The sequence below is a fragment of the Quercus lobata genome, chromosome 6 (genome assembly GCF_001633185.2).
Source record: "Quercus lobata isolate SW786 chromosome 6, ValleyOak3.0 Primary Assembly, whole genome shotgun sequence".
In the NCBI taxonomy this organism is placed as follows: domain Eukaryota; kingdom Viridiplantae; phylum Streptophyta; class Magnoliopsida; order Fagales; family Fagaceae; genus Quercus; species Quercus lobata.
Genome location: NC_044909.1, coordinates 8,821,306 through 8,848,567, shown reverse-complemented (window position 1 = coordinate 8,848,567; position 27,262 = coordinate 8,821,306). Strand labels below are relative to the sequence as shown.

At 33.6% G+C, this 27,262-nt stretch overlaps 3 protein-coding genes and 1 pseudogene across 3 annotated transcripts; all 4 read left to right on the top strand.

The window, feature by feature from the left end:
- The first annotated feature begins 5,356 nt into the window (after positions 1–5,356).
- LOC115993849 (cellulose synthase-like protein D4) lies at positions 5,357–11,535 on the top strand. The gene is made up of 6 exons (XM_031117827.1): positions 5,357–6,191; positions 6,633–7,028; positions 7,668–8,472; positions 8,803–9,207; positions 9,539–9,876; positions 10,233–11,535. Exons 1-6 carry the CDS (start codon positions 5,743–5,745, stop codon positions 11,206–11,208), a joined length of 3,369 nt encoding a protein of 1,122 aa, XP_030973687.1. The 5' UTR covers positions 5,357–5,742; the 3' UTR covers positions 11,209–11,535.
- A 2,120-nt stretch (positions 11,536–13,655) lies between these two features.
- On the top strand, positions 13,656–15,166 carry LOC115949776 (peroxidase 5-like). The gene is made up of 2 exons (XM_031067055.1): positions 13,656–13,865; positions 14,396–15,166. Exons 1-2 carry the CDS (start codon positions 13,656–13,658, stop codon positions 15,164–15,166), a joined length of 981 nt encoding a protein of 326 aa, XP_030922915.1.
- Positions 15,167–18,339: 3,173 nt separating this feature from the next.
- LOC115949775 lies at positions 18,340–20,346 on the top strand (annotated as a pseudogene).
- Positions 20,347–22,086: 1,740 nt separating this feature from the next.
- LOC115993644 (40S ribosomal protein S21-2) lies at positions 22,087–24,144 on the top strand. Its single transcript, XM_031117591.1, has 4 exons — positions 22,087–22,190; positions 22,704–22,798; positions 22,913–23,045; positions 23,861–24,144. Exons 2-4 carry the CDS (start codon positions 22,749–22,751, stop codon positions 23,924–23,926), a joined length of 249 nt encoding a protein of 82 aa, XP_030973451.1. The 5' UTR covers positions 22,087–22,190; positions 22,704–22,748; the 3' UTR covers positions 23,927–24,144.
- Positions 24,145–27,262: the final 3,118 nt, after the last annotated feature.

Sequence of the window (27,262 nt, the reverse complement as noted above, 5' to 3'; positions counted from 1 at the left end):
GTAGCTATCATAGCCTCTGTGTAGGCTTTTTGCTTCTGACACTCTTCTTACTAAGTACTTTGTACTTTTTTTGATTATTTAATATAATTTTATCACCTTTCGTCAAAAAAAAAACAAAGACCCCGATGACACTTGTTAACTGAACCCTATATTTTATTAGGAAAAAAAAAACTAGAGCTAGGAAATAAAAAATTGATGCCAAATGTGTAACTCAAAGATTAAATAAATAAATAAATCAACCTATAAAAAGTGAGGGTAAAATAGTAATTAAGATAAGTTCCCTTATTTGGGTATTTCCTACATTTTCTCTCTATTTTGGGGTATAAAAAAGTGGCAAGCTTGGGGAGAAAACTCCCTCACCCCCATTTTCTTCTCCCGCTAAAATCACTCAAACCAAACATCTCTCATTTTAGTTTTTACTTTTATTTTTTCACTTTTTCACCCAAATCAAATGAAGTTTTAAATGTTCAACTGCATTCAGGCTGCTCATTCCTAAGTGATTTGGGATTGCAATAAATTGCACTAAATCCAACTGTATAGTATTTATATTTTATAGTCTATATAAAGGCTGTGTGGAAAATTTATTGTATCTTTCAACCGAAGCAACTAAAGCAAACAAATATGGGTTAGTGACATAATATAAAGCAGAATTTTTCCGCACTTTACAAAAGCACAGACCACCGACTGTCTTGTGGATCCGTTTACCGTGTAGTGCGTACCATATCTATGGAAAAGTTTACGAAGATATCAAGTGCAAAAATATAGTCATGAACTATTGATCAAAGAGCAAAGCAACAAATACAAAATAATGGTTTTGTAATAAGATGTCAAATACTCCTCCATCCTTGTTGGTCATCCCCATAAGATTCAAATTTTTAAAGGTTAGTGAATTTAGCTCAACTAGTAAAAAATTTTGCATGGTTTTAAAAACCAAAACAATCAAAAAACTAAAAAAGATACCAATTTTCAGTTTTTATCATATTGGTTCTAAGTCTAGTTCCCAATTGAACTGGGCTGACCGACCAGTTTGGTCTAATTTTCAAACGGTAATTTTCTGTCATCGAATAAATGATGTGGGTTCGAATCTCACTCACACTAAAAAATCCAATCGATACCTTAACCTAGTGATATAAAGCAATAATTATGAAGTAGATCCTATAATTTCGAATTTGACTAAAGTACACTTTTGACCTTTAAATTTTTTGTTGTTTTCATTTTGGCAATTCACCTTTCGAATTTTCATTTTAACCTTTCATGTTTGATTCATTTTCATATTGGTCCTTTAAATTTTAAAATTTTCATTTTGGCTCTTCATGTTTGATTCAATTTTTTTTGTTTGGCCCTTTACTTTTCAAAATTTTAATTTTCATTAGGGGCTAAAATAAATTGTCAAAATGAACTTAAGGGGCCAAATAAAAAAATAAATCAAACAAGAAACATCAAAATGAAAACAACCCCAAACTTTAAGGGTCAAATTAAACTTTAGTCTTCAAATTTATTTTGCACGCACATACACACACATAGACTCTATGAAATCTTAAAATTTTATTCATCATAGAGTGACCGTCATAAGTTCAAATTCCATTGCACTTATAAAAAACTTTTTAAAAAAACATATAAGCTTTAAAACTATCCTCTTGATATTAAATTAAAGGCGAAAACATTATTTTGGTCCCTATATTTTGAGGTTACAGTCAGTTTGGTCCCTACATTTTGGTAGCAGAAAATTTAGTCCCTATTATTTTCAATTTACAATTAATTTGGTCTCTACCGTTAACTCACTAATAGAAAATGCTTACGTGGTATACAGTTTGCATTGTTGTCACAGATGATGCTTACGTGGTGTTTAAAATAATAGTAAAAAAACTGCCATGTCAACTAAAAAATTGAAAAAAAAAATCAAAAAGAAACTCTCTCTCTCTCCGATTATTTTTCTCTTTTCAAAAAATCAAAGATCAGATCAAAAATATTTTTTTATTCCAAACTGAAATTTCATTCAATTCAATTCAAAACTGAAATTTTTTTTATTCCAAACTGAAATTTTTTTACATATCATCTTTTTAAAAAAAATATAGGCTTTTAAAACTATCCTCTTTATATTAAATTAAAAATGAAAAATGGGTATTGACGAGGATTAGTTGAGGAAATCATAAATGTCCATTCATTTTTCAAAAAATACCATATTTTAGGACTTCTCAAAATAGAATAAATGACTAATATTGAGGAGTAAATAATGGTTTTGTGTATTGTATGCCTAATGAAAATCATCTGTTCTATTTTGAGTTTTCCACTTTATACTCCACTATTCACAACATGCCACAAGTTCTATTTTATCTTTCATTATAAAACATCCAAAAAAAAAAAAAAGGAAAAAGAAAAAAGAAGATACATAATAGCATTCTCAATTCTGTAGTTAAGAGTGGAACAAAAGATTTTATTCTAGTGTGCCTTTTCTCCTAGTTGATGACATGCAATGTTGGATTCAGTTTACTTTCTTGGTTCAATTGCAGGAAGAATATACAATATTTTATGAGTACAATAATGACAAACTCTTTACTCTTACACGAATAGTAAGTTTCACCATAAATTTAATTATTAGGATCTACTATAATGTGAGAGGAGGAAGCATGTCATTCTTGTACTTTTAAAAATTGTATAATTGTTCTTGTTTATCTATGTTTTACTCTCCAAGAGTGAGTTCATAAGATCCTACCTAGGTGAGGTTCCACTTCATAAAAAAAATTAAAAATAAATTATCAGAAAAGAAGAAGAAAAAGAGGAATCTTAAATCTGTACAAAACTAGTGTGCACGCCATTCAATAAATTTTTGGGAAAGTTTCTTGTTATTGAATGCATCAAATTGCAATTGAGGTGAGAATACACCTGCAAGCAATAGCTAAAAAGAAAAGAAGAAGCAATTGACAATTATTAGTCAGCTACCGGAATGAAGTTTAAAGAGCACGACATAGATAAAAAAATGAACATATAATTAAACATACTTGTCTGTCAAGGGCTCATAACACTGCATGCAAAATGAGACCATGGTGTCATAGGCAACCCACTCGTTGCTAGAGCCTTCAATAAGAACAAATAGCCAATTTCCACACCATCCTTCCTTCTCTAGCCTTAAAAATTGGCAAAGTCAGAGCTTGGGATTAAATCTCTCTGCTTTGTTGAGACAGATTCAAAAACTTTATGGTGTCCATGGGACAACTTTGCTAAACATCTCAAAGCCAAGTCATCCAGCAATCCAGGAATGGTACATTGATTCACAGGTTCCATGAAATACGTATGGCGGTGGTGACACTCATTCAACTCTGACATGGAACAGGCACCTCCAAGGTATCACAGTTTATGGCTGTCATATCTATATAAGTGTCCTTGATCTCAATTCCCTGTGTCATCCATAATGTTAGTATCGCATACTTTAACGTAATTGTCTTATGTAACAGAATGTGAATTGTTGTTTATCACTATCACACGGACTTATCATTTTCCCTCCACCACTCACAATCTGTCACATAGTTTAGTTGTGGCAAAGTGTGTGTGAAAGTGTGTAATCTTAGCACATTATTGCTCATGTCGTGGCAATGGTAAAGTTAAGTACCCTCTTTTATTTTTCTAATGTAATTTTGTAATACTATTATTACTTATTGTTAGGGCTGTCCAGAGACCCGGCCAACCTAACCCACTTGTTGCCACCAACCGAACTCGACCCGCCGCCGATTGAACCGACTTCTTTGGTGGTTGACGATAGGTTTGTTTCTCCAAAACCCGAGTTTGGCGGGTCAGATGTCAGTTTTCCTTCTCCAAAATACGATTAACCCAATCCAACCAACCCACAAAATTTCCGGTGATATTTGGTAGATCCAGACCATTTTCATCAAGATCTTGGCGAGATTTCGTCAGATCTAGCCAAAAATGGCCTAGATTAGGCTGTATCTGGTGAGACCTCAAAGATTTTAGTTGTTTTTTCTTCATTTTCATGCCAGATTCTTGTCGTTTTCATGCTGGATTCCTGTCGTTTTCCAGATCTTCGACCCCGACTGACCAGCCCACCGTCTGTTGAAGTTCCAACCCGCCCAATCCAATCATCCTATCGGTCGGCGGCTGGTTGAGATTTTGTCCACCCAATTTGGTCAGGTCAGATGCGAGTTGAGCACAAACCCGATCCGACCCGACCCATGGACAGGCCTACTTATTGTTATGGAAAATCTTGCTAGTTGTGGGCTGAACTAATTGAGATCAACATCATCATTCATCATATTCATAGGATAATGCAAAGGGGTAAAGGCAAAAAGCGAGAGAAGGATTTGTATTGTATAACTAATCTTAATTGCCACCTCTAACTCTCTAAGAGAAATTTTGAGAGGAGCAAAATTAAGCTCACTTTTAACGTGAAATTTGTTTGATTTACAAATTTCCTATGTGTTTTTTTGTCATCAATTGTATGTATTACAAGTTCAAGGAAATTTGATTCTCAAAAAAGAAGGAAAATAAAAATAAAAAAATAAAAAAGCTCAAGGAAGTTTTGAATTTGCCTATAGATGTGCTTTTACCATATATAAGAAATAAAAACAGACATCTTTTTTTCGCCCAAGATTCCCTCGTCCCATTTAGCTTCCTCACCCACACACAATCCCACTAAAAGGCATCCTTTCAAAAGGCAATAAAACTATAGAGTCTTAAAAAAAAAAACGCTTTCAACAAGTCTAATAAAGGCTCGATGACAATGCTATCTCACGTGTTGAGAGAGAGAGGCCTCATAAACCATCTAATGAGATAATTTTTCTATGTCGTGCGTTTACTGAGTTATACCAACTTGGCAAACTGGCAGTAGCACTTTTGGAGAAGTGAAGACTTACATTTTTAGGCATACTTAATCACTGCCTTTTTTTATATATAAAATAATATATGGTAATGAATTAAAACAACAAAGTGGGTATATATAACTTACCAATTTAGGGTGAGGGTGGGGAGAAAGAAGAAGAGGAAAGAAAGAAAGAAAAGGAAAAAAGTCAGAAACAAGAAAAACAATATGGCCAACAGACTGTGGGAGGTATGTATGAATAATGTTAGGTTTACAACAATTTCACAACAAATTCTAAGTGACAAATTGTTATTGGTTTTAATCTAAGTCCACTATTGATATCAATTTTCATCCATCAATAACGACTTGTTACTTAGAATTTGTTGTAAAATTGTTATAAAAATGTTGTGAAAGGTAATTATTCCAATCCCCTCCACAAACAAACACGCACTAGTCCTTAAAACCCGTAGCATAACACTCTAAAAATGGTCATTTTAAGACTTGGTCTCTCACCATTAATTCATCTTCTTCGGAAACTCCCACATCTCTCTCTCTCTCTCTCTCCAATCAAAATTCCTAACTTTTGCTCTCCAGCGTTGGTGGTGAAGAAACTTGATGAAATACACAGCTTAATTTTCCACCACGCCTGATTCAATCGGAATTTTTCAAATCATTGGAATGCATGCAGAACAATTTTATTAGAGATTAATGTAACCCAATAAATTTCTTTTCCTCACGTGCTAGTTCAACATCTTCCCAAGCGGCACTTTATTGTCGATCTAGAAGAGTTTTGAAAAGCCTTGTGCATGCATTTCCTGAGAAACATTATCAATTATATCAGCTAGAATACAATAATAAAGGTTATTTTGTAACTTTTTCCATGCAAACGTGATAGAACATTGGCATGATATAATAGCAATTCAGATATTACAATGGCGTCCCTATCAACCCAACCATCAAAGAAAAGTTTACGTACCCCTGCAGGTTCTGATGGGTCTCAACGTAGTTCACAAACCGTCAAATTTGCAAGAAGAACTTCAAGTGGAAGGTATGTTAGTCTTTCAAGAGATGACCTTGATATGTCAGGAGAGTTATCCGCCGATTACATGAACTACACCGTGCACATTCCTCCCACGCCGGACAATCAGCCAATGGATACGTCCGTGGCAGCCAAGGCCGAAGAACAATACGTATCGAATTCCCTTTTCACGGGGGGATTCAATAGCGTGACACGAGCACATCTCATGGACAAGGTTATAGAGTCGGAGGTCACTCATCCTCAGATGGCTGGAGCCAAGGGCTCAGCATGTGCCATGCCTGCTTGTGATGGTAAGGTCATGAAGGATGAAAGGGGACATGATATTACGCCTTGTGAGTGTAGGTATGTGCTCTTCTTTTTGTATATATATATATATATATTTATGCATATTTAGTGCCCCTTTGGGTCAATTGTTTGAAAGCTTGAGTTTTTGAAAAAATAACAATTTTAAAATTTTCATTTTGAAAACATGATGATTTTAAAAAAAAAACGCAATTGAGCATTGGGTAAAATGTACGAAAAGTGTAGTTATGAAAATGCAAAAATCTGGCAATTTTAAAAAATAGCACCCCTTGAATTGGGATTTGAAAATGCATTTTTGTCCCATTTTTAAAAACAAAATTTTCTTAATAATATAAAGGTGAACGCCATTTTTTTTTTTTTTTTTGGCCTTCTCATTTTCATTCACTTGCAACGCCAGAAAGGCTAATGTGCAAAGGATATATAGATTGTTAGCTAGGAATAAAATGAGTAGATAACATTCAATTAAAACGTGTTGTGTAGGTTCAAAATATGTAGAGATTGCTACTTGGATGCACAAAAAGAAACTGGTACGTGCCCAGGTTGCAAGGAGTTGTACAAAGTAGATGAGGATGAGCCACAAGATTATTCAAATGGAACACTGCAATTGCCAGGCCCAGATGGGTCAAAAAGGGATCCTAAAAATATGTCTATGATGAAGAGGAACCAAACTGGAGATTTTGACCACAACAGGTGGTTGTTTGAGACAAAAGGTACCTATGGAGTTGGAAATGCTTTTTGGCCCCAAGATGACATGTATGATGATGATGATGATGATAATAATGGCTTCAAGGGGGGCATGATGGAATCAATGGATAAGCCTTGGAAGCCCCTGAGTCGAAAATTGCCAATTCCAACAGCCATCATAAGCCCCTACAGGTAATTTACATGCAAGTTACATTTTTAATTTATTTGTTATTCTCTGGGGGGAAAATGAACATTTTAAATGTATATGACATTACAACAAGGTCCCAAATGGAAGAAAACCCCAATTTTAGTGTTATATTTTTATATTATATGTACATATAAAAAAAATATTCTCATAGATTATTATTATTCTTTATAAATTAAAAAAATATTTTCATCTTATACAAAAGAAAAATTACTCACAAATACACTTTCACTTTATCTCTAAAAGCATCTCTTCTCCAATAAGTCCTCATTAAACTTCTATTTTCCTCTTAGCCTTAAGCTTTATCACACATCACATTTTAGATAAGTAAGTTTATTTATTTATTTATTTTTAATACTATGCTTTATATGATGTTGATGTGAAAAAAAAAAATATCTTATTAATTTGATTTTAAGTAAATCCATCTTTACTCGTGAAGGTCAAGACAATTTAATGATTCCTTTGTTAAATTTTTTTACTGGCAATAGACAAAATATAACAAAAAATTTAAGTGAAAACCTCACAAATAAAAAAGAAAATATCTGGCTTAAAAGTTATTGTCTTATGCCTAATATTGTATTAAGCTCATGTGCTATTAAATGACAAAGAGTTAAAACATTGCCCAGGTTGTTGATCGTTATTCGGTTAGTGGTGCTGGGTTTCTTTTTGCATTGGAGAATCACAAATCCAAACACTGATGCAGTATGGTTGTGGTTCATGTCAGTAGTGTGTGAGATATGGTTTGCCTTCTCATGGATCCTTGACCAAGTTCCTAAGATCTGCCCAGTAAACCGTTCTACTGACCTTGAAGTCCTACGTGAAAAATTTGATATGCCATCACCTTCCAATCCCACAGGCCGCTCTGACCTTCCTGGTGTTGACTTATTTGTGTCCACAGCTGATCCTGAAAAAGAACCACCTCTTGTCACAGCTTGTACCATTCTTTCAATTCTATCAGTTGATTTTCCTGTGGAAAAGTTAGCATGTTATGTTTCTGATGATGGAGGGGCACTCCTTACATTTGAGGCAATGGCTGAGGCTGCAAGCTTTGCTGATTTATGGGTTCCATTTTGTCGAAAACATAATATTGAGCCTAGGAATCCTGAGACTTACTTCGGCTTGAAAGTTGACCCAACTAAGAACAAAAGCAGATTGGATTTTGTGAAGGATAGGAGGAAGGTCAAGAGAGAGTTTGATGAGTTTAAGGTAAGGATCAATGGGCTTACAGACTCGATAAGGAGGAGATCAGAAGCATTCAATGCAAGAGAGGAAATGAAGGTGTTGAAGCATATGAGGGAGAGTGGAAGTGAACCTGGGGAGCCAATAAAGGTCCCCAAAGCCACATGGATGGCTGATGGAACACACTGGCCTGGTACCTGGACAATACCTTATGCTGAACATTCCAAAGGTGACCATGCAGGAATTCTTCAGGTACACACTTGCATAGATTAATCACTCTTCCTTTGCTTGCTAAGTGGAAGACTTTTATTATAAATATGCTTGCAATTTGACGTAGCAATGAATATGATGGGTCTTACTTCAAAAAACTTGAGAGATGTTCGAATTACTTTTATGTAATTGATCACATGTCAATTTGAATGGATTATATGGTAAAATTCCTGATATCACTCATGTTTATTACTACTATTTGTGCATTTTACTCTGTTGTCTTATTATTATTATACCATTAGGATTATCATTTCATTGTTTCATGAATCATATACCTAGAGCCCTGACATTCAAGTACTAAACAATGCACAGGTGATGTTGAAGCCCCCTAGTAATGATCCACTAATGGGAAGGACAGATGAGAAGATCATAGACTTCAGTGATGTGGACATACGCCTCCCTATGTTTGTATATGTATCACGTGAGAAACGGCCGGGCTATGATCATAACAAGAAAGCTGGTGCCATGAATGCCTTGGTACGAGCTTCGGCCATCCTGTCCAATGGCCCATTCATTCTCAATCTTGACTGTGATCACTACATTTTCAATTGCAAAGCTATCCGCGAAGGAATGTGCTTCATGATGGATCGTGGAGGCGAGAACATTTGCTACATTCAATTCCCTCAAAGATTTGAAGGAATTGATCCTTCTGACCGATATGCCAACCATAATACTGTGTTCTTTGATGGCAACATGCGTGCCCTTGATGGTATTCAGGTATGACACTATATGAACCATGTCACGATTGAGACTTCCTCCCACAAGACTGGTTGGAGGATGATGTTGTGTGTGCACAACTTATTCAACGTCTGTTTAATTAACTAATTAAAGTGGATTTTAGTTAGTTCAACGGTTAAATTCTCTAGTTATTGAATAGCATACTTAGATTGAATTGCCTCTATAAAATCTCAATTGGTGTTTTGGCAAAATGATAAAGAAAAATGTCTATGGAACAAACCCCGTCCTTTATTTTTAATTTTCAAAAAAAGATTTGATAGTTTGGCCAAGAAGTTGGAAAATTATAACAAAATCATATTTGAATATGCAGGGTCCAGTTTATGTGGGAACTGGCTGCATGTTCAGGCGGTTTGCACTGTATGGTTTCGACCCACCAAAACCCGACAAGATTGTTCAAAGTACTGAGACTGAAATGCAAACCTTGAAGCCCAATGACTTTGATCCTGAACTTGATGTAAATCATCTGCCGAAACGGTTTGGAAATTCTACGTTGCTGGCTGAGTCCATACCCGTTGCTGAGTTTCACGGCCGACCCCTTGCTGATCATTCTGCAGTTAAGTATGGAAGGCCTCCTGGTATTCTCAGGGCCCCGCGTGATCCTCTTGATGCTGCAGCTGTTGCTGAAGCTGTCTCTGTCATTTCCTGCTGGTATGCCTGCCTGCCTTTCAATTAGTACTATATTATATTCATGTGATTGGAATCTTACTATCAGAATCATGCTTCTTAAGAGCTGCAATGCACGAGTGCCAATAATTTCAGTTCCTCAATCTTGGTCGAAATTTGAGTAAGAACCAAACACATAATCATATAAAACAGAAATTAATTATGCAAAGGGTCAAGAAAACCTTACAAATGAAATAGTTTGTGTGTGTGTATATTATGAAAAATGTTGTTTACTTATACTTATTCTATCCCCTAGCTCTACCTTTGTGAAAAAAAAAAAAAAAGCCTAGACACAAGAAGTAATTACATGATGAAACTGCATGTTACCATTTCCGTGATAGGTATGAGGACAAGACAGAATGGGGTGACCGTGTGGGATGGATTTATGGTTCAGTCACAGAAGATGTGGTAACAGGGTATAGAATGCACAATCGAGGGTGGCATTCAGTGTACTGCGTCACCAAGCGTGATGCATTTCATGGCTCAGCTCCAATTAACCTCACTGATAGGCTTCACCAAGTGCTTCGTTGGGCCACTGGTTCTGTTGAGATTTTCTTTTCTAGAAACAATCCTTTGCTAGGTTCTAGGCAGCTCAAGCTTCTTCAACGCCTGGCTTACCTTAATGTTGGTGTCTACCCCTTTACTTCCATATTCCTCATTGTCTATTGCTTCCTCCCTGCACTCTCACTTTTCTCTGGTTACTTCATTGTGCAAACTCTAAGTGTGTCCTTCTTGATCTACTTGCTTACCATAACCCTATGCCTCATGGGTCTAGCTATCCTAGAAGTGAAATGGTCTGGTATTGCATTAGAAGAGTGGTGGAGGAATGAACAATTTTGGCTCATTTCTGGGACCAGTGCTCACTTGGCTGCTGTGGTACAAGGCCTACTAAAAGTGATTGCAGGGATTGATATTTCTTTCACATTGACTTCTAAGTCAGGAGGAGAGGACATTGATGACGCTTTTGCGGACTTGTACCTTGTGAAGTGGACCTCATTGATGATCCCACCAATCGTTATTGCAATGGTGAATATCATTGCAATTGCTGTTGCATTTTCAAGGACAGTGTATAGCACAGTTCCTCAGTGGAGTAAGTTTGTTGGTGGAGCATTTTTCAGCTTCTGGGTGTTGGCTCATTTGTACCCTTTTGCTAAAGGTTTGATGGGGAGGAGAGGAAAGACACCAACAATTGTGTTTGTTTGGTCTGGTCTCATTGCAATCACACTCTCTCTGCTTTGGGTTTCCATTAATCCACCTCAGATAGCCACAGCTGATTCTAGTACAGGAACAGGTGGTTCAACTTTTCAATTCCCTTGAAGAGAAAATGATGGATTTTATTACATGCAATGCCTCTGTCAGAGCAAGGAGACCGACAAACACTTTAAGTAGCACACATTTATATATGAGGGGCATTATATGTAATGGTAGTATAACATAATTTATTCTCTTGTGGTACTATAGAATTTTCAAAGAAAGAAAGAAAGAAAAAAACTATTTATTTAGCAATTGTGACAATGCTGTATATGTAATGCATGCATGGAGGACAATATCATCAAACATCTTGTCCGGTATGTGCATCAAGGACTTCCACTCCAAATACATCTGCACACATAATTTTTGTTAAGGCAAACATATTTTTTTGTAACATGGAAAGACTGTAATAAATATATTGTAGTATTAATACTTCTCAATTACAGATTCTTTTATTATGAGTACAATCAAATATGATTTATTTTCATAATAATTTCAAAACGCTAATGAATTTTTTTTTTTTTAATTCTTTTATAGTGTAAGTGGGATAAAATTTCATGTGAATTGTGGACTATATAACAAATAGAAACTTGACCACTTGAATTAATTGAAAACTACCTTTTTTGTCATTAACTTAAGAGTATTGCATGATTACTTTAAAAAGTTGTTGGCCTATCATGCATTTGTTTCATTGCAATGACCGAAAATTTTCAACTAAATCCCTACAACTCCTTTACCAAATCGAAAGGAACTTGGCATGTAAAATAAGTTGCCGACTCTCACGTTATGATTTTAGTCCATCTTTCTTGTGAAATTATTGGATACAACCAGAGTTATTCTTCCTATACCCATATAATTAAGTGATTGACTTCTTTCTCAAAAGAAGAAAAAAAAGGGTGATGGACTTTATTACTATATAATGCATAGTTCTTTAGTGTCCTCTTCATTCTTCCCCTCTCTCAAAAGTCTAATTAAAGTCATAGTTACTTGAATATATAATATATATTTAGTGCCTACCTCAGTCGTGATATGTAATCCAAGCCCATTGATTTTATTTTAAACCATTATTAACTCTACAAAGTACTTCCGAGCTGAACTGCTACAAATTTTATAATTCAACTAGTTAATATTCTGGATACTTCCAATAAAGATATCTAGAGTTGAAGCTATGAAAAATATAAAAGTAGACAACCACGTCATCCTAAAAAAACAAGAGACATGGCATTATTTCTCAGTATAAAATAGGAACACCTAGTCAAATATGGTAGACTAAAATGTTCTTCTAGTAACACGCGTCATAGTTGTAAACCTCTCCCTCTGGCATTAATCGTTGCTGCTTGTAAGACAGGCTGTTCTTTGCCTTGGTTTGAATAAATATTGAAGCTTATCAAAAAAAAAAAAACCTTTGACTTTTGATTATATATATATAATACCAATAAAAAGGAAGAAAAAGATAAACTATATATCTCTTGACGCGTTAAGTTTTCGTTGAACCATGTCTTTGTAAAACCACATAGAAACTTTAAAATATATTAGATTAGACAACTAGTTGTGTTTATTATTGAATTTACTTTAATCTTTCGTTGAAATCCACTGGCGCATTCTAACTTAAATTCAATAAAAGAAAAAATATACAAAATCTTTGGTTCGCTTTAAATAAATAAAAAATAAAAAACTCTTAAATTTGAAAGTAACACTCAATCCCATTTAATATTATTTTATGTATAAAATGCTAAACATTTTTTAAAATAAAGAGTAAATATAATTGCTCATGCGATGATATGTGTCTACATTTAGAGTAATATCGTATAGAGATTTTGTGTTAAATTCAAAACTGCGGAGATTAAGTTTTACACAATTAGGGTCTTTTTGGTTAAGCATTTTGGGAGTCTAAAAGTACATTTTTAAAACCTAAAACTTCATTTCATAAAAGCAACTTCTCATAACTTTTTTAAGAAAGCTTATTTTAAACCTAAAACACTAGTTTGCAATAACTTATCCAAACACATCCTTAGCGGTTCATACACAAAACATTATCACGTGGAGTTCTAGTGCTATGATAAAAACATTGAAAGGGTATTGTATTTTTCAGGGAAAAAAAAAAAACCACATAAGAATTTTGTATATTCTTTTCTATAATAAATTTACAATAAATGTAATTTCAAAGTAGGTTCACCCGGGGAAATTCATATGGTTCCGGTCTTTATACAAATAATAAAAGTGTTAAAAAAATATTAGGGAATCGTGTGGCGGGCACACGCCTTGCAATTGTTAATTACATGTTGTCATTTGTTTATATTAAACGATCTAACCAAGGAAGCTTCAATACAATTGACTGCTTTAGCAATTGGCATTCCCATGGTTTACCACAATTGATTTAATATTGTCTACATGCTGATCTGGTGAGTCACTATAAAATGCACTAACCAAGACTTGTGTCCTCCACACCACACGGTTCTCTCTCTCTCTCTCTTTCTTAGAGCAATCTTGTTTAATATACCCATTTTGCTACTATGTCAAATTTGTTCACTTATTGTGTCTTCTTTTTTGCCATACTTTTGAACTCTCCTGCACTCTCAGTGCCTTTGAAGCTTGGTTTCTATCAGAAATCATGCCCATCAGCTGAGGCCATAGTGAAGAGTGCTGTAACACAAGCACTTGTCAATGATTCTGGCATAGCTGCTGCCCTCATTAGGCTCCATTTCCATGACTGTTTTGTAAGGGTAATTATACTTTTCACTTTCATTTTCCTTGTGTTACAAAAAGGATATATGCCTCTTTGAAATTATGTAGAAATCCCATTGCTCTTAAAATCAATCCAGCTCTTGGATTAAGCTTATTGGAAGTGTTAAAATCAATTTTCAACCAAATAAGGTTTCTAATGGCCTATATGTAATCTATCTCTTTCCGTGAAGTTCTAATACCAAGAGATGCTAAGTATATTTGAATATGATAAATTTTATTATGTAATATCTTTTAAACATTAGTATAAAAATAGTTATAACGTTGCTGATGGCATGTCAATTTGTAAGCTCTTTACCGTCAATTTAGTTATAATTTTAATATTTTTTTTTTTATAGTAGAATCACCTTCCTCTATGGTGACATCTACTATTGCCTATTCGGGTATGACAAAATTATAAAGAATAAAAAGTGCATCCATACTTATTGCTAGTTTTGCTTTTTAAAAATCAATTTCTCCTAGAATAGAAATTCGAGGTCTAACAAATTTGATTGTATTGTTTATGTGGTAGGGATGTGATGCTTCTATTTTGCTTGATTCCAAACCGGGGAATAAGGCAGAGAAAGAAAGCATGGGAAACAAAGGAGTACAAGGATTTGAGGTGATAGACGAAGCTAAAGCCAAGATAGAAGCTCAATGCCCACAAACAGTTTCATGTGCCGACATAATTGCCCTTGCAGCTCGAGATAGTGTATTCAGTGCTGGTGGTATCCACTATGATGTCCCTGGAGGGCGTTTTGATGGAAGGGTCTCATTGATAGATGAAGTAAACAAAAATCTTCCTGATGCATTTTTCAATGTGACACAATTGGAAAACAACTTTGCCCAAAAAGGGCTGTCACTTGAGGAAATGGTCACACTCTCTGGGGCTCACTCTATTGGTGACTCACATTGCTCTCTTTTCTCAAAACGTTTATATTCATTCAATGCAAAATATGCACAAGATCCCTCCATGAATCCTGCTTATGCTAATTTCTTAAAATCTCAATGTCCCAAACCCTCAAAAAACACCATGCTTGATCCTGTAGTGCCTTTTGATCCCTCGACACCAACCCGGCTTGATAACAACTACTATAAGAACTTAAAAAGTTACAAGGGGCTATTGGCTACAGATCAAGTGCTATGGATTAGTTCTTTAACAAGAAAGATGGTGAAGAATAATGTTAACCATCCAAGTGCTTGGGCTTCAAAGTTTGCTGCTGCAATGGTGCACATGGGTTCAATTGATGTGCTCAATGAGAAACAAGGTGAAATTAGGAAGAACTGTAGGGTGGTGAATTAGAATATCTTATACCCTTTATATGCTATGTTTTTTTGTTTGCGGTGTCGCCTTTTCAGTTTAGACTTTGTAACTTAAATTGTGTGATTTTTACATTCTGTGTGAATTGGTTTGGCCAGCTTTCGCCTACTTCATTTTGGTAAAAGTGTCCATTTATATGATGAGCAATAAAATGTTTATGTTAAAATTGTTGAGTGATTGAGAGGTTGAAAAGAGAAAATAAGATAACAAAAGCAATGATTCACATGGATATGGTTCAACCTAACGGCCTAAGTTCATAGTAAAAAGTCATTTATTGCTACATTTTTACTATTAGAAATAAAGATAAAAAATTTTTTACAAAAACTTTTACAAACTGCTGATGTGGTGAGTAATTATTGGTAAATAAAAAAAAATGATGTTATTAGTGAGCCCATATAAGAACTAGTAAGAATTTAGCTATATAACAACAGTTTATAAAAATGTTATAAAATTTTCGTGGTCGTAACATTACTCTTACTATTAAGCACTTTAGTTAATTTACAATGAATCTAATGTAAGGATTATTCTCTCTCTCTTGTGTGTGTGTTTGTTTCTTCAAAAAAAAAAATGTAAGGACTATTTACGAAGATTATCGATTCCGTACTATACTGGCCGGTACGGCTGGAATATACCATACCGGCCAGCAATCCAGTACGCTTGACCCCCCTATTTCGTACTGGAAAAAATACCGACATCGTACCGTCCGTACCGGCGAAATCCAGCTGTACCGGTCGGTAATTGGATACCGGACCGAAACATGAAATATACCTTCTTTTTTTTTTTAGTTGATGTTAAAGTTTAAAACTATGAATTATTTGTTCTCAATTGAAGTAATGTTTTATGGTAAACATGAATTTTTGAGGTATTGTTTTATGGTAAATAGAGATTTTGTGTGTGTGTGTGTGTGTGTGTGTGTGTGTGTGTATACATATATTAAATATATAAAATAGCGGTAAACCCGAAACGGTACACCGGTATTGACCGGTATCCGAAATATATCGTACTAATGGCCAAACCGGTACGGTATTGACATCCTTGCTATTTACTATAGAATTCAAGGTTAACCTTTCTCACCAAAAAAAAAAAAAAAAATTCTAGGTTAACCATAAACCAACTCTTGTAGTTTCTTGATTTACGAGTACTACGTTTGGTATGGACCTTTTTGGACTATATAAGATCTGTTTGGATATAACTAGACGTGGCAAAACGGGCGGGTCGGGTCGGGTTCGGGTCGGGTCAATCGGGTTTACGGGTTAAACGGGTCACGGGTCAAAACGGGTCATTTTTAAAACGGGTCAATCGGGTTGCGGGTCAAACGGGTCGCGGGTTGAGTCGGGTCGTGAGTCGGGTCGAGTTGACCCGTATTTTTCAAACAATTTTTTTTTTTTTTTTGGGAAATAGATGCAATCTGTCAATTGTTTATGAGTTCCTTAATTGTGATTAGATTCTCACTAGTGATATTGTTACCAATTACCACTAAACACTTGAATTGATACCCAAATTTGGTGCAACTCCTGTTCCAGCTTTCTAGAAACTAATCTTGGTATAATCTTCAATCTATTTAAAGTAGGAAGAGAAAATAAAGATGACAAGTAAAAAATAACAAACTATAATGGAGTACATAACATATTAAGTAAAAAAGAATAAGTAAATATTTTATAAAAATTACACCTCAATCTAAATCTACTCAACATTGGTAAACGTGGCAAAACATGCGGGTCGGGTTCGGGTTCGGGTTCGGGTCGGGTCAATCGGGTCGCGGGTCAAAACGGGTCACGGGTCAAAACGGGTCATTTTTAAACGGGTCAATCGGGTTACGGGTCAAACGGGTTGCAGGTCAAACGGGTCGGGTCAAAACGGGTCTGACCCGTTTTGCCATGTCTAGATATAACTGAAAATTGAAAATACTGTAGTAAAATGATTTTTAAATGTATGAATAATACCATTTTTAACGAAAAAATTACTGAAAAGTGAAATTTGTGGGTCCCATGAACAGTGCATGGGACCCATTGGTGTGCTGAAAAGTCAAATATTACGGCTACTGTTCACTCTTTTTTTACTATTCATATGCCTTGGTGCACCAAGTGCTGGTTTTTTTTTAAAAAAAAAAACACACAAACGTGAACGCGCAAAACTTGAAAATGCTAAATCCAAACCACACCATAATGTCTAATGGTTTAAAACTTTAAATATTGGCTATTGTTACGTTTGAGAAAGTTTTATATGATCTACACATCTTGGTTGTGCCAAGGAATTTACGGGCTTAGTTGCATTAATTAATAATAATAATAAAATATATAGTTTTATCTTTTTTAATGAGAATTAAATTCAATACAATATATGATCTTTTAATAGCTTCCCATATAGTTTTTCTTTGTAATGGCATTGCTAATTCTATTTCGAGGGATGATTATTCCCAGTTGCATTTTTTTTTATTTTTTATAAATGATGTAGTACAATTTAAACTTGATTATTGGTATGCATTGATCTTCTTTTTGAATTTGTACTACATGATGATGAAGACTTAAATAATTAATTACTATTATAAGGAGTTATTAATACTAGATATTGCACTTGATGCAATAGTTCTCAATGGCTAAGTATTGAAAGTTGAAAAAAGTAACTTTTAATCTCAATTATTGAATAAGAAAAGTCAAAAAAAGTTAGAAAGTGAAAGTGGTAAAAATATTTTGTGAGTGAGGAGGGATAATTGCACCAAGTTACACCTGATTCTAACCCATTAATAGTAATAACTAAAAAATTATGACACTAACAAAAGTAATAAATAAGACAAACTATAATAATGATAATAATAAATTATTATTATTAAGAAGGTGAAACCATAATTATGAAAGAATTACCTTACATATATAGTTTGTCATTTTCGGTAATTTACACCCAAACCACAATTTTGAAAAGTTCTATACAAACATTCAACTTTCTCAAAAAAAAAAAAACTTTTTCAAAAAGCATTTCTTTTTTTCTTTTTTTTTACAAACACTGTTTTTTTTTTTTTTTTAATAAAGAAAACCTAATTTCATACCACACTTATTAAAATCACCACTTTTTCAAAAAAACAGAACAAAACTTGGAGCACTCATATTAGTGGGTGTATAATAGAAAAATGTGTAAAATGTACACAACTTTATCTAAAAATGACCCACATCAGTCAGTGTATAAATTTTACAAGTTTGCTATAGTAACCGTGTAAATTTACATTTGACACTATTTATTTTGCATTTTTTTTTCTTTACGTATCCTAAGGATGAGAAAAGAGAGTGATGGTGGTTGTTGTATGTGAAGAAACAGAAACAATTTAAAAAATCAAGAAAATTTAATATTTTAATGATATGTTATATAAAAATAAAATAAATAATCTAATATAAGGTGTTTTAAAAAGTAAGTACGTAAAATAGAAAGAGTAAATTATTATGTTAAAATATACATGAATTTTTGCACAAATTAATGCGCAAAAAAAGCTTTAATACAATTGTCTTTAGCATTCCCATTATTTACCACAATTGATTATTGTCTACATGCTATGGCGAGTCACTATAAAATGCACTAACCAAGACTTGTGTCCTCTACGGTTCTCTCTCTCTCTCTCTTGGTCTTGGAGCAATCTTGTTTTATATAACCATTTTGCTTCAATGGCAAATTTGTTCACCTATTCTGTGTTCTTTTTTGAACTCTCCCACACTCTCAGTGCCTTTGAAGCTTGATTTCTATCAGAAATCATGCCCATCAGCTGAGGCCATAGTGAAGAGTACAGTAACAAAAGCATTTGTCAATGATTCTGGCATAGCTGCTGCCTTCCTCATTAGGCTCCATTTCCATGACTGTTTTGTTAGGGTAATAACACTTTTTACTCTCATTTTCCTAATTTACACAAGGATATATTGCTCTTTGAAATTGTATAGAAATCCCATTGCTCTTAAAATCAATCCATCTCTTGTATTAAGCTTATTGGAAGTATTAAAATCAATTTTTAACCAAATAATGTTTCTAATGGTTCATATCTATCTCTTTCTTTGAAGTTCAAATAGCAAGTAATGCTAAGAATATGATAAATTTTACAACATAACAACTCTTACACATTATAAAAATAGTTATTATGTTGCTAATGTCATGTCAATTTGTAAGCTCTTTACAGTAAATTTGATTATAATTTTAATAATTTTTTTAATAGAATTACCTTTCTCTATGGTGACATCTACTATTGCCTATCCGGGTAAGACAAAAGTATGAGGGAAAAATAGAAAGCACATCCATATTTATTGCCAGTTTTGCCCTGTAAAAATCAATTTCTCATAGAATAGAACTTCAAGGTCTAAGAAATTTTTTTTTTTTTTTTTGAGAAAGTCAAGGTCTAAGAAATTTGATTATTTTATTTATGTTGTAGGGATGTGATGCTTCTATTCTGCTTGATTCCAAACCAGGCAAGAAGGCAGAGAAAGAAAGAAAGCACAGTGAACCAAGGGGTACAAGGCTTTGAGGTGATAGACGAAGCTAAAGCCAAGATAGAAGCTCAATGCCCACAAACAGTTTCATGTGCTGACATAATTGCATTTGCAGCTCGAGATAGTGTATTTAATGCTGGTGGTATTGATCACTATGATGTCCCTGGAGGGCGTTTTGATGGAAGGGTCTCATTGAAAGATGAAGTAATCAAAAATATTCCTGATCCATTTTTCAATGTGACACAAATAGAAAAAAACTTTGCCCAAAAAGGGTTGTCACTAGAGGAAATGGTCACACTCTCTGGTGCTCACTCTATTGGTGGCTCACATTGCTCTTTTTTCTCAAAACGTTTATATTCATTCAATGCAACATATGCACAAGATCCCTCCATGAATCCTGCTTATGCTAAAGTTCTCAATCCCTCCATGAATCCTGCGTGATCCTCTAGTGCATTTCAATACCTCGACACCAACCCGGCTCGATAACACTACTATAAGAACTTAAAAAGTTACAAGGGGCTATTGGCTACAGATCAAGTGCTATGGACTAGTTCTTTAACGAGAAATATGGTGAAGAAAAATGTAAAACATCCAAGTTCATGGGCTTCAAAATTTGCTGCTGCAGTGGTGCACATTGGTTCAATTGATGTACTTAGTGAGAAACAAGGTGAAATTAGGAAGAATTGTAGGATGGTGAATTAGAATATCTTTTTCCCTTAATAAGCTATGATTTTTTTTCTCTTGTTTGCAGTCTTGCCTTTTTCAGTTTAGACTTGGTAATTGTGTGATTTTTACTTTCTGTGTGAATTGGTTTGGCCCTTTTTTCGCAGCTTTCGCCCACTTCATTTTGGTAAAAGTGTGTCCATTTATATGATGAGCAATAAAATGTTTGATGTTAAAATTGTTGAGTAATTGAGAGATTAAAAAGAGAAAATAAGAGAACAAAAGCAATGATTCACACGAATCAATCAAACAGTCTAAGTTCACAGTAGAAAGACTGTTACACTTTTACTATTAAGCACTAGTTAATTTACAATGAATGCAATGTTAGGATTATTTACTAGAGAATTCTAAGCTATCCCTAAACTAAATGATATTAGTTTTCTTGTTTTACCTACTTATCTTCAACCACTTTATCAAGTTGTGGTAAAAGTGGTGTTCTTAGGCTTATTTTATACATGTACACACATAGAGACAAAGGTACTCCTGAACCTTGGGGGACAAATGTCCCCTCAAATCATTTTTTAAGAAATACTAGTGTTTATATATATATATATATATATATATATATATATAAATTAGTAATTTTTTTCTATAAAATTACACTTTGTCCCCTTAAAAATATCATTGATTCGGTTAAAAGTACTGCTAGATTCTGTTAAGAGTAATGTTACAATCACAAACTTTTCTACAACATTTTTACAAACTGTTGAAATAGCAAATTAATACTAGTTCGCATTTGCTTCCACCCTCACATCACTTTTTTTTTTTATTTAGAAGAATGCTAAAACCAAAATTTTTTTTACAAACTACTAATTTGGTGGGTAATTATTAGTAAGTAAAAAAGTGGTGTTAGTGGTGAGCCCAGATGAGAATCAATAAAAGTTTGCCACATTAACAATTTGCAAAAATATTGTAAAATAGTTTTTCTATAACATTACTTTTTATTTATTAATAATTACTCACTACATTAGCAATTTGTAAAAAAATTTATAACTCTACAATTTTCTTCCTTTTAAAGACCATAAAAAAAAAATTATAGATCTAAAATCTAAAACAAAATATTAAAAAAAAAACTGATAGCAAAATTAAGAAAAATTAAACTCGAGCAACCAATTTTACCCAAAAACCAACAACTCATTCATTTTAAAAACTTCAAATAAAATTTTTTTTTCCTTACTCAGCAACAAATGCACACATCAATGATATAAACAAAATAATAATAATAACCCTCTGCAGCTAGGTAATAGTAGGGTCAGAGCCGTTGTAACTCACAAATAACCAAACAGTAGAAGGAACTTAGGCCCATAAAATATGGAAAATTATTGAATACTTCAGAAGTAAAAATGTGTACTTAGATCCGTAAACCCGAGTTCCATAAATATGTATTTCCTCCTCTCACATGAATTGTGAGTCTCACCATAAATTTAATTAGTAGAACTTACAGTTATATGAAAGGGAAAAATACATACTTATGATACTCCAAGAGTGCTAAATAAACTCACAATGATTTCAAAACTCCATCTCTATTCTCTACCCAAAAAAAAAAAAAAAAATCGAAACTCCACTGAATGAACTTAGGCCCGTAAAATATTCTGTTTGAAAACTATTCAGCCCAAACACACATGTATATGGTCACAGTTTATTGTTTTGGTTAAATAAAGCCCATATACATATAAATCTTCACTTTCCCCATCACACAAAAAAAGCCCATAATTCAAAGTGGGCTTTTGAATCAAATTTAGGGTTTAGTAAGTTTAGTTCTTTAAAAACCCTAGCCTCCTCTCTCAGTCTCTCCCTCGTCGTTTGCTCCTTCGCCTCCTCTGGTACTCTCTCTCTCTCTCCCTCTCTCTCTGTGTTAGATCTATCAGTGTGTTAATTTGTTAAGAAAAATAAGCATAAATTGTCTTTGCTTTGAAATTTAAATTTCAAACCCTCTAATTTTGATGAGAAAAATCACCTCAAATGCGTCTAAATTGTTTATGAAGGTTAATAATTTGAATTTATTTTTTCTTTATTTCTTGTGGGTATTTTTTGGCTTAAATTAGAAGTCAATTTGAAATTCAGAATTCTGGATCTTATTTTATTTCTGGGTCAGTTTCTTACTTATTGGTTATTTCTGGCTTAAATTAAAAACCTCTTCAAATGCTGTGTAAATTGTGCATGAGGATTAATAACCTGAAGTTTCTTTCTTTCTTTTTTTTGTGGGTATTTGCTTAAAGCAGAAAATCAATTTGAAATTCAGAAATTTGGATCTTTATTCATTTCTGGGTCTGATTCTTACTTACTGGTTATTGGGTTTTTTTTTTCTTGGATTTAATTTGGTTTTGTTTCTTCAGATTTACTAAGTTGTTTGAAGAAGCACTTGACACGTACTAGCCAACATGCAGAACGAAGAGGGAGTTATTACTGAGCTTTACATTCCTAGGAAATGGTATTCAATTTCATTGAGTTAATCATATATTATGATTCTATTTTGTTTTCATATTGGTTTTTGGACTATGTTTTGTTATTGGGATTTAGCTAACTAATAGTATTATGAATGCAGCTCGGCCACCAACAGGCTGATTACCGCTAAGGACCACGCCTCCGTTCAGATCAATGTAGGCCATTTGGATGAGAATGGTGTGTACAACGGCCATTTCTCCACCTTTGCTCTCTGCGGTTTTGTCCGTGCTCAGGTTTGTTATGGTTTTAAAAGTTTTTGTACTTGTTGTAAAGCATTTTGTGATAATAGTTTGTGTAACTGCTTTGATTTTAGTTTATTTTATGTGCAGTAGAGGAGTGTTGGAACTGATTTGCTTGTTTTTGTTTTGTTGAATGGTTCTTGTAGTGGTATTGGTTGTAATTTGATTCTTTGAGATTCTTAACAGGAATAAATGATCTGGCTTTCTGTTTAATATGGTTTACCCGCGTTGTTCTGATAACACTACGACATGTGTTTGAATTGTGCAATCCAATGAACTTTAGCTCAAATGGGGCCTCCTGTTAGTTCTGGTTGATCTATGGTTTGAAGATTGTTGAAATTGAAACCTCCTTTGACTCTATCGTAGGGTTTGATAACTCTGAATGTTGAAGCAAGGACTGCAGTTTTGTTATTAATATTCTTGGTTATTCTTAAAAGAAAGATTATAGGTTTTCTTTCTTAAATCTATCCTGTAGTTGAACCATTAGAATCCTAAATTGAGCTCTTTCAGATTTTACAATGTGGGGTAACTTGGTCTTATTAAAATTTACATCCTCATCAATTAAATATGAAGGTAGGACTCCCATTAAAATCCACAGTAGATACTCAGTCGAAGCAAATTGGAAGAAAAAAGATGTACAATTGATCAAACCTTGTGGATTTATGTAGGACTGTAATTCAGGCATTATAACTTATTTTATTGTTAAGTGTATTGATAGGAATACTTCAGTCTTTCATGAAATGCTTTTTATTCAGTTTTTAATTCATAGTTTTGGCTGTTTATACTTGTTCTTTTTGTTTTCTTTACAGGGAGATGCAGACAGTGGGCTGGACCGTCTCTGGCAAAAGAAGAAAGCCGAAGCCCGACAACAGTAGAACAAGAGACAGTAGATCAAAAAGGGGGAGACTCAAGTTTGCTTTTGTTTGTGAAATTTTGCTTAGAGAAAAAGACAATGTTGTCTGTTGATGTTGAGTACTTTTAATCATTTATTCAAAATATTACAACTAGCTTTAGCTCTTCCATGTGTTGCTGTTTTAATGTGATTGTTCAACAATTAAAATATTTATGCTAATGTGTCAAATTTCTTTCTACACATATATCGATTTGCTTATTGAACTATTGCTAAATGTGGCCAATAAGGCAGTTTCTTTGAACTCGTTAGGGTGCAGTCTAATGGTTGGAGCCTTGGAGGCTTGGTCTGAGTTGTAAGCCAAGACATCTTGGGTTTGATCCCCATTAGGAGTCACCCCAGAATTACTAGATACACGATTTTGGTGGATGGGTCCATGTATCCATAGTTTACTCCTCAAGAGTTGGTCCAAATTGGCCTACTTGGTGTGGTTCCACGTCATTAAAAAAATAATAATAATAATAATAAGAAGAAGAAGAAGAAGAAGAAGGTAGTTGCTTTGAGATGGTGTTTAAATTGTGACGTGCATTTATTTTAGTTTTTGAGGTTTCTTTTCAAGATTTTTGATTGTAATGGCTAATTTTTCTGTTACCGGTACATGTTTGATTCATACCAGCTAGTAGAGGTCTTTCATTGTTATTTGGTTGCATGTGTTTTGCCTTGCATATTCTGTTTAAAGCATTGGATGTCCTGTGGATCTTCAAGTGATTGTGGGGTTGGGTGGATGATTTTCCTTTTTGTGATAAGTTGATTTTTGTCATAATTTGATTGTTCCTAAGGCCTATTTGGGTTACAAAGTTGTGCCAGCCTCTATTTGGGTTTACAAAGTTATTGGCATAAATAATAGAGAAGTGCTTTCTTGTGACAATCTTGTTGCATAGCATAATTCTTATCTAAATAATATTGTGGGCCTCAAAATTGAATTTATTTTACCTTGGATGCTGTGATGGAATTAAAACCTCTAAATTGATAAATTATCTATTTCGAGAAAGTTCAGACTACAGTTAATAAATTTTGATTACTAATCTTATCAAAAAAAAAATTATGATTACTAATTTCATCTATCAATAAAACTAATTCATAACCCAACTAATCCTAATTCAAATTAATTTATTTGTATGAATGTATCTCTAAACTAGCACTCAAAATAAATAGATTCCATCAGATTAGCAAGCAAATATGTAGCTTCCATCAGACGTTGTTTATCAATTGCTGTGGCTTATACAATTTATCTAATTCTGCTTCAGTTTCCACTTAGAAAGTTTCATCAAACTTTATTGATCAAGATCAAGCCCATGTGTTTATAAAAAAATAATAACAATAATAATAATAATTATGAGGACAGTGTTGATGATTTACGATAGGTTAGGTTTAGATCTAATGTTCAGTAATACTAGACCCATTGAAATGATGACATGTATCTAAAATCCGTTGAAATAATGACATGTGTCCACTTTTAGACACGTGTCACCATCTAACCAGATCCAGTGCATTAGTGCACTGGACCTAAACCAAGTTTATTTATGATAGTATAGAGTATAGTTTTCTTTAAACCGATTTAGAATTCCTAGCTAAAATTGAATTTCCTATATCTTACTGAAATCCAATTCCGATGCAATGTTGGAAACTTTGGGTGCAATTTCCTATATCTTTCTGAGTTGTGGGTTTTGACTATCTAGGCCCAATTCACGTGACGTGACTGACCACGTTTTTATTTAGTGAACCTATTACATTCACACAGATTTTTTATTTTTTGGTTTTTTATGGAAGTGATTTTAAATTAAACTTTATACTTTTTGAAACTTTAGACTTTATTTATCACTTCTTGAAATCTCAAATTTAATTTGTTAATTTTTTAAAAAAAATTTATTAGGTATAAATTTTCATCTATTCATATTGGAACAATGTTACATTCACAAAAAATTTAGTTGAATTGATAAATTTTTACTTATTCTACTGACATTATATTTCATAAATTACTAAAAACAATTTGCATGTAAGTAGGTGAGAAATATTTTGTCTTTAGACTTTCTCATTCGCATGAGTAATGCTATATCGTAACATTTTCAATTTTTCACAACAAATCCAATGTGGTTATTGTTAAAGGTTCTAATCTTGGTCTAGAGAAATCTCAAAAACCGAAATAAATGATTTGTTGTGAAAGTGTTGCGAAAACTTCACCGCACATAGCATTTCTCCCGGGTCTATCATTGAAATTATAACTTAAACCTAAGATTTAATGGGAAATTGACATGAAAATGTTTGTGTTACTTACCATTTCTCTATTCATGGTGTGTCTATCGCCAATGGTGAAACCAGACTATTTTCTTGGGGGGGGGGGGTGTTTATGTGCAGAAACTAATATAAAATTTTTATTTTTCGTAGAAAATACAAGAAGGAGGGTTTTTTTTTTCAAAACCCAAGGAAGCCCCCTTCGGCCCCCACCCCCCACGGCCAGTGCCTATCACTTCCACTCTTTTTTGAACAACCCGCGGATTTGACCATTACAAATAATAGCTAGTATATAAATGTAGGCTTCCCCCTCCAATTCAACAAAAACAATTAGGAAACGGCTTCTCAAACAGTAAAACACAAAAATTCCTTTTTGAAACTTTAGACTTTATTTATCACTTCTTGAAATCTCAAATTTAATTTGTTACTTTTTTTAAGGAATTATTAGGTATTAATTTTCATCTGCTATTCATATTGGAACAATGCTACATTCACAAAAAATTTAGTTGAGTTAATAAATTTTTACTTATTCTACTGACATTATATTTCACAAATTACTAAAAACATTTTGCCACGTAAGTAAGTGTGAAATATTTTGCCTTTAGACTTTCTCATTCTCATGAGTAATGCTATATTGTAACATTTTCAATTTTTCACAACAAATCTAACGTGATTATTGTTAAAGATTCTAATCTGGGTTTAGGGAAATCTCAAAAATCAAAATAAATTATTTGTTGTGAAAGTGTTGCGAAAACTTCACCGCACATTGCATTTCTCCCATGTCTATCATTGAAATTATAACTTAACCTAGAATTTAATGGGAAATTGCCGTGAAAATGTTGTGTTACTTACCATTTCTCTGTTCATAGTGCGCCTATCGCTTTCACTCTTTTCAAACAGCCCGCGAATTTGACCATTACAAATAATAGCTAGTATATAAGTGTAGGCTTGCCCCTCCAATTCAACAAAAACAATTAGGAAACGGCTTCTCAAACAGTAAAACACAAAAATTCCTTGTTGAAACTCTAGACTTTGTTTATCACTTCTTGAAATCTCAAATTTAATTTGT